This window comes from Loa loa, assembly GCF_000183805.2.
Source record: "Loa loa unplaced genomic scaffold supercont3.32, whole genome shotgun sequence".
Taxonomy (NCBI): Eukaryota; Metazoa; Nematoda; class Chromadorea; order Rhabditida; family Onchocercidae; genus Loa; species Loa loa.
Window position 1 is genome coordinate 204,997 of NW_018108212.1, and position 8,365 is coordinate 213,361.

The 8,365-nt window shown below is 34.6% G+C and overlaps 2 protein-coding genes across 2 annotated transcripts; both read left to right on the forward strand.

Annotated features, from left to right (window-relative positions):
* Positions 1 to 343: 343 nt before the first annotated feature.
* Positions 344 to 6,109, forward strand: LOAG_02543 (ubiquitin carboxyl-terminal hydrolase; the record flags this gene model as incomplete). Its single annotated transcript, XM_020446038.1, has 14 exons — positions 344 to 422; positions 556 to 716; positions 848 to 975; positions 1,314 to 1,578; positions 1,775 to 1,930; positions 2,605 to 2,735; positions 3,034 to 3,211; positions 3,502 to 3,749; positions 3,972 to 4,054; positions 4,296 to 4,495; positions 4,623 to 4,724; positions 5,141 to 5,242; positions 5,484 to 5,683; positions 5,986 to 6,109. 14 exons carry the CDS (start codon positions 344 to 346, stop codon positions 6,107 to 6,109), a joined length of 2,157 nt encoding a protein of 718 aa, XP_020303572.1.
* A 789-nt stretch (positions 6,110 to 6,898) lies between these two features.
* Positions 6,899 to 7,954, forward strand: LOAG_02544 (hypothetical protein; the record flags this gene model as incomplete). Its single annotated transcript, XM_003138081.1, has 2 exons — positions 6,899 to 7,017; positions 7,651 to 7,954. Coding segments are annotated over 2 exons (423 nt in total), but the record flags the coding sequence as incomplete, so codon positions are not given.
* Between the last annotated feature and the right edge of the window lie 411 nt (positions 7,955 to 8,365).

An 8,365-nucleotide genomic window follows, 5' to 3' on the forward strand; every position in this document is an offset into this window, starting at 1 on the left:
TATCCTCACGTTCCCTCCACGCAATACGGAGGAGTGACACCAATTGATCGGTTTCAGCTGTGGATCGTAATGCAACAACGTTGAGTGCATGCAACACTTCATGCAACTTTACATTGAGATTCTTCGATGGCTTACATACAGAGTATGAAGTGATGCTATATTTGGTCACTGGTAATCACGGGGTTTGAAACAGTGCTAGCTGAAAGACGCGCGGATTATCATAACCGATAGATGCGATTCATATTGTGCGCAGTAATGGTATTTTGATGAAATTTAAACACCTACAAAATATTTCAAGTAACACTGAAATCTCGATAACAGGCCTTGAACAGTAAAATATCGTATGTTTGAGGACGTTCAACGTTCCTTTGAAGTGGGACAGGAATCCACTCCTACCGCTGGTAGAGAAGCCGAATGCAACGGTATGTTTTCCATTTCATAATTGTAGAGTAAAATTTAGCGGCACTTTATTTTCCTCAGTTGAACGTCCTTCTGTAAAATCCATTCTTTTGGTCGGTTCGCAATAAAAATCTTCATATTATTTTTGTCTTTCAGACACTAATATACGACAGGATGTGGAATGTCCACACAAGAACAAGAAGGGAATATTTAAAGTTGCAAATTTGCGAAAAAAAGTGAAAAATTTCAAGAAGAAAGTGGGAATTAATTATTGCGAAGACTGCGCAAGACTTAATCCACCCGAACAGCGGCCATCGGTTTGTTTTCCCTGTTTATTCTTGAAACCGTGTAAAATGTGGTGAATTATGACTGTTCCCCATTTTATAGCTAAAGTTGTGCACAAAATTTGTATTGTTTCTTTCCCAGCTGATGCATCTTGCTATTGAAGGTGTGGATATGCGTCACTTGCAGCTACTCCGGGTGCGATGAGAAAAATCACACTTTAGATCACTTCAGAGCACTGCGTACTGGCACGGAGCACCCACTTTTTTTTGCCGTGGAAGGCAAACAATTCCGGTGATTTTTGCATATTCAATATTTGAAGATAACTTGAAGATTTAATTTGCACTGCGCATTCATTTTTTATTTTCTCACCTTGATGAACAGTTCGTGATTTGACAGAGCAATGCATTAACATATGTGTTTATTGAGAAGATATTCCAAGTAACTTTTTATCTGATACAATATTCTGATGAATTACAAAAGCATTATGCAAACATACTGGAAAATACCAGTTAATCAGAAAGGGACTTTCATGGTTATTAAATGATTTTTATAGCTCGTTTTGTTAAATAGCAAAAGATCTTTCCATATCAGAGTTAAAATATTTCGTTGAAAGATGTTCGTAGCTTCAGGTGCTTCAGCTGCGAAAAAAGAATTGATGTTGCTGAAGAAGAAAGTGGTTCAATAAAAGCTTTTCTTAATGATTATAACTCTTTCATAAAACCAAAGCTGAAGATTAATCCATTAGAATCTCAGTCAATGAAAAGTGGTGGCACAAAAAGAAATTCTTCACTCACTGGGGAAATTGATTCGAAAAAGAATGAAAATAGTAACGAAAAGTGTTTAACAGAAAGTAAAATGAAAAATAATGAAAGGAAAACATTGCTTCCAGTGAAGGTTTGTGAAGTTAATTCATTTTCAGATAAATTTCTTAAAAAACTATGGAAAAGTTTTTGATTTTCTAAAAATTTTGTTCGTATATATTTGTTGTACATATGTTTTTGCTTTTACACTTTCCTTAAGAATTCGTCCGAATCCAGATGAAGTTCATAATGCAATTGTGAAGCCATTAAATGTCTATTCTGCACTGCAGGGCCTCGCTAATCTTGGGAACACCTGCTTTTTTAATTCAATAACTCAGTGCCTTCTTCACACTCACACTCTTGCTGTGTACATCAATTTGATTGGTAGAGAAGACAACATCGAACTCATGCAGAACAAAGTTTTGATTGGTGACAAACTAGTCCAGGTACTTTACTGAAATTTCTTAATGCGAAGGGTAATAAATTAATTGACTTAGTATTGAGTCTAAAGAAAACTGAATGCAGAATGAGAAGAAACAGCACTATATGTCTTGGAGAACTGCCAGCATGCATCGCTAGCTGGTCACTCCTAAAAAAGGAAAATCTTATGTTTTTGTGAGTTATTTGTAGCTGACAGTTAAATATTGTTGTGATTGTAAATGTATTTGAACCAAAAGAGTCTGAGACCTTTGCATAACTTTCCTGCAAAACCCTAAATCGACAATCGATTGTTTTTTCGAATCTCTCGAGGACCCCTTCTATACAATAACATTTCGGAAAGTAAATTTTATTGTTGGGAATAACTGCTAATATATGAAACGAGATGGAAGAAACTGAACTTGGACGCGTAAATTTTGCAGAAAGTTCAAAAATTGGTCAAACATTTCCTTCTAGATTAGGTGTTCCAAGAGTTGGCATTTCTACTTGCAAAATTTCTCATTTTATTTCTTGATAACTTCAGAGCATTTTTTCATCAATTAGTGAGTTAACTAGTCATTGCATTGGAGGTTAATTAATGTAATTCTTAAGCTTTTGTGGATGATTGGACATATTTCTTCCAACAATTTTGTGAAAGATCGATTTCTTCGTTGATTTTTGTCAATTTGTGATGTAATTGCAGGTGCCGCACGTATATTTGTCTTTGGCTTCATTTGATGGGCCATTAAATAATATTTTCGCAAATTTCATACGCGATTTCAAAGCTGGGTTGGCTATTCATCCGTCTTCTTTATTCAGTGAAATAGCCAGGAAGTTAGTGCATTGCTGTATGATGAAATAATTTTTGTAGCTTTTTAGAATTAACGACATTACTGCGTTGTTTGTCTATTCTAATGTTTTAAAATATGTGGTAAGTAGAATCTCAAAATATCTATTTGTTATTTACGAAAGATCTCTTACTCTGAGGGGGAAAAAAATTCATCAATTGGAAGTTTGAAAATGGACATATTACCACATCTGATTTTTTGTATTGCCTCAGAAGTCTTTAATAAATGAAAGTTGTAAATAGTACTTTCGTTATTATTTCAAATCAGTTTCATGTAACTTATAGAGCACCACGTTTTCGAGGATGGGCACAGCAGGATGCTCATGAATTATTACGGTATTTAATGGATGGTCTCAGAACGGAGGAAATTAACCGATATAAGGAGTCTATTTCTCGATATATCAAAACAGCCAGAAATGGAAATCCCAAATTGACGGATGGCGAACTCTCTTTATTGGCTAAGGTCAATTTTTACTAATGCATCATTACATCTCATAATCGCAACAGATATTCGTTTGTAAACTTATTCTACAATGAAATACAGGAGGCAAGATTGTGCAAATATAGTGATGGTTTTTCGTGCACATGCTGCAGTGGACTTATACCATACCTCTTACACTACCATATTCTTTGCAAAACTGGCCTTAGTAAAATTGGTTCGTTCTTTGTATAACTATAAGCGCTCAATCACATTAATAATTGAATATGAATATGCAACCTTTTAGTGTTCACAGCTCTTGTTTACTGTTTCAGGGCATGCTCAAAGCATGTGGAAGGCCACTTATTGATGCTGTTTTTGGTGGCACACTTTTACAGACAGTGAAATGTTCAGATTGTGGTCATCTTTCGAAAACTTACGAAGATTTTTTGGATCTTTCTCTCCCACTTCCATCAACATCAGCCAAAACATTATTTAATGGAACCTATAAAATGCACAAATCGGCTTCAATGAGCTTAAGTAAATATCAGAAAAAAAAGAAAAAAAGAACGCACGCAAAGGAGTTAGTAAAATTTATTTTAGAGAATTCAAAAAAACTCGTTATCTTCACACGATGTAAAAGTTGCTCTTGCGCATTTAATGCGTTAGTTCATAAAAGTTATATATATTGACTGATGTACTGATGAATTCTATGCAATTACTCTGTTACACTTCATCTTTTCAAATTTAAGAAAATACGTCGAAAATCTCATGAAATTATTTCGCATAACGATGAGATTAATAGTGGGCAACGGCTCTATCTTAATAATGATGTTAGCGATGAAGAAGTTCCTGATGACGATGACGTTGATCCAAAAAATATCAACGGTAATGTTTTCATTGATATATCTTCATTATTTTTTGTATAATTTACTTCAGCGATGTTTTATTTTTCGATAAGAATTGAAAACTGTCATTACTGTTATTTAAAAAATATTTGATCTATTCGATTTTAAGACGTCATTGCATTCTTTGCTTCCCTCGGGAAAATAGGGTTGAATTAAGGTGTTTTTATTTTCATTTCTCAGTTAATTTTTCAATTCGCTTTTTCTGGATCTGAATATTTTAGGTGATATCTGTAATGAAATGAATAAAATGAACATGAATACTGAGCTAGAAGATTGCCTGCAGTTGTTGGATGATGGCGAAGCTGTAGAGGACGAACCACGTTCATTAGCATCGTGTCTTCGAGCTTTTGCAACAACAGAAATTCTCTCGGCACCGAATACTTATGAATGTGAAAAGTGCTGTGTTCCTTACAACAAACAGGTTCAAAATTTTATATTCATTGAGTTCTTTTTTCAAATCCTGTTCATTGTTAGAAGTTTTGTTAAAAGTTAAAAAGTTTAAAAGGTTTGGTGATTACAAACTGTTGTTATGTAATGAATAACTTCAGCTTCGGAATGGAATGAAGAAAAGGACGGTTGAAGCTGAGAAGCGTTATTTAATTTATGAGCCACCTCCTGTTTTAACATTGCATCTCAAACGGTTTGAACAGGTAATCTGGAAATCGCAGTTGAAGTCAAAAACGAATTGCGTATTTCTTTTTTAAGCTTTGCAGAATTGGTAGAAATCAGAAGACAAAATATCGTGAGGTCTCACTGTATAATTGCTATTGTAAAAAGATCCCATATCGTGTAGCTCAGAAAATCTTGAGTTTTCATTTGTTTTTTTTTTCGAAAAGCGGAAATCACCCATCCGTTTGCATTTCGGATCTTCCAAATTAAGTTTCTCTTCCACATGCTTCTCCGAGAATTAGATCTTTTCAATTCGCGGTTCTCATGCAGGGATGTAGCCACTATGGTTTTTGTTCTAAAATTTTTTCTCCAACTTTTAGTCAACCACTTATTTTGAGAGCATTTTCGCATTTTTTATTCATACTTATCCCTTTGCCGCCATTTATTACTTCTTCAGACACATTCGGTGAGTGGTCGAGTGATCACGCGCAAGGTTCCTGGGCAAATTTCTTTTCCAAAAATTCTTAATATTGCACCTTTTTGCACGCAAATAGCTAAGGTAATTGAATTTCATTAAAATTGCTGCAGGTTGGATTTTTATTTTCTCCATTATTTTTCAAAGCTGTAATATGCTTTGTCCGGCCATTGGTCTGTAAAAATTGGTTAATTTCCCATTAGTTGTTGGATGGCAATCCTGGCTTTTCCTTGTCTATTCATATATTTTGGAAATTCATATCCATTTCGAATAACATTTTAACTGTGCTGTGGAAATATTGTAGCCATTAAATGCGATTTTGCAGAGAATTGAAAAAGGATTAAAACAAGTATGTTATTCATTATACGGTGTTGTATCACATTCTGGAGATCTCTCGTCGGGTCATTATGTCGCGTTTATCAAGAATCGATATCCCTCATCGCAAACCGAGAAGTTTTTCTACGAAGCCGCAAATCTTTCTCCACCAGATTCAATCACTAGTTGTAGTCCTTCGGAACTGAAAGAGTTGGATCTTGTTTTTGTATCATATTTTCATAAAGTTCGTTCTGAAATTATGGCGGCTATCTGGTTTTTAAGTGAGCAGCTCTACCACTTTAACAATTTAAAAAAGTAAAGAAACTTGGTTTGAAGGGATTTTCACGTCATAAATGTTTTTCGGTGAGCTGATGCTCTGATATATAGCTTTGCCCCTTGTAAAAGCATTTAAATGTTGATTAATTAGGAAATCGTGGTGATACTATCTGTTTTTGATCCTTATCATTTTCAGTAGTTGGGTACCTTTATTATTTTTATAATACTTACTGCAGGATAATAGAAGAGCCATGCGATGGCGAGTGGTACTATGCAAGCGATATGAGAGTAAGTTCTGTATCGGAATCACGCGTGCTTGGTGCCGAAGCATATGTCCTTTTCTACGAGCGAATCTTTTAATGAATTCTTCCCCATTTATTTACGGTGTTGTATTTTTAATTCTTTCCAATCAGTATTAGGTTTTTTTTTATGGCAACTAATTTTAGTGTTTCAAAAGTTTCCTTTTTTGTGACCAAATATGCTTGCTCACATTATTTGCAATCTAATTATGCTCCGTTTTCCTTCCGCTGTCATCGATTTTAATTAAATTATAAATTATTGAACGCAAGCTCAGTAGTTTATGAAATGCCGTTCGATGATATATATTTGTAGATTTTTATATTAGAAGTTGCTATTTTGTTCCAGAAAGACATTTCCAAAATAATAATGAATAATTATGGTTTTTTGCCTTTTTTAAAAACTTGACCTAAAGCGGCCGAAGAAAATATTCATGCTATATTAAATTTTAACGAAGAAACTGATGGCCAGTATTTGTAATCCTTCAATCTCTGCATGCCTTGTTGTACTGTAGTTGTGCTTGGCAGTAAACTACGGGTATGGTGTTAAAGTTAAAAGGCCAAAAAAATGGTCATTTCTCTCTTTTTTGGATACTGGGGGTTTGTTTTTACTGGTCTTTCCATAGTGTCGTAAACTTCATTGATTTTTTATGTATAATGGAATAAAATGTTATGTCATACCCTGTGTTCTGTTGCTCCGAAAAGGCTTACTAAATCCTCATAAGCTTGTAATTCACTGGTTCCATTGAACAATCTGTTAAACAACTTACTCTGTTATCTATTGCTTGCGTGTGTAATTTAGTACTGAATAGTAGAGTTTTCCAAAACTGTTTCATGGATGAAAGTTATATCGATGGCTGTGATTGGTCGAAACTCTGCTGAGGTCAGTCGATTTCGTATAAACGATCTGCAGAGAGCTTGCATCTTTGATTTTTTATTTACTCAGAAAGTTTCATGGACTTCACATTTGAGGTAAGCATTCATTATGTTTCATTTTCAGCGAAATGTGCCAACGGTGTAGAGTAGTGCTATTATCATGTTAATCATTTGTAGTGAGTCTGACTGGTCGAGAAACATGTAAGTTCGCTGTAATCGAACGACATTTTATTAATCATTAGCAGGTATCGCTGATTGCATTCTGAAGTAAGTTTTGCCGATTTTATTTTCTTTTCTATTTTATTTCTGTAACTTTGTTTTTTTCCTTTTTTATAAATATGAACTACATTCATGGTCACATCGCTTTACTCTCTTTCAAAATTGCTGAATAAACTAAAAAATAAATATGTCATTTGATAACAACTAATCATTTGATAACAACTAATCAGTCATTCTGTTTAATGCAATTACATTATATCTCTTTGTCTTTATCCTACCACTATTATTGATTAATTGATACACTGAATAGTAATAGGCTGCACTATAACCCCGATAATGTAGCTGATTTAGGCATAATCCGTGGTATTTATGTGTATGTGACTGATTATGATAGTGGATAATTAAGGAAGGGAACAGATTCAATCTATGTTTTTGAGTTCGTGACCAATCGTATATTCTTGACAGTTTTTCTCAGCAGCATTATTGCTGTTCATATTCATATTCGTTCAGAACTGTGATCAAAAAAAGTGTCATACAAGTACCTCATGTAAGTTTCCTTTTTTCTCATCCAACTCCTGTTCTCGCTGATATCGCGAGTAAAAACAAAGGAACAATAATCCCCTTTGTTGAAAGCCAGACATCTTTGTTTTATATGCTTATGTCGTCTTACGGTTCCGATAACAAAGAACCGTATACCAATAGGCGCTCCATAAGGATGCTAATTGTAGTAATCATAAAAACGACACAAGGACTCTCCCACTTGAGGAAGCGCAGGGTCCTGAGCCCCAATTCATTTTGCAAATGTGTCATTGAGGTTGGTTGGATATAAGGTATAAGGTATGGTTTGGTCTTCTTGTTCTTAGTGTTTTCGTCATTAATTTGCTCTATCGATGTCGTAGTTGCAGGTTCGTTGTTGTATTCATAATCGTAATGAAGGTTTAATTACCCAAGTTTGAGGTACTACAACCTAAAGAGACAAAAATAATCCTCAGTCTTCGTCATGGTTGAAGAAAATCGGCGACACCTGTCCTTTTCTTCCTATCTTTATTATTAGTACAGTTAGGACACCTGGAAAAACAGCTGTAAATGGCACATACCAATACTCCTAGTTCTTGATTGCATATCACTGACAATTTAGTCATTACCATTTCTTTGGTTTCTTCCTTCCATCTCTTTTACTCTCCTTCCCACCTACTCTGCCTAAGGGTACACGGAATCCAGTTAA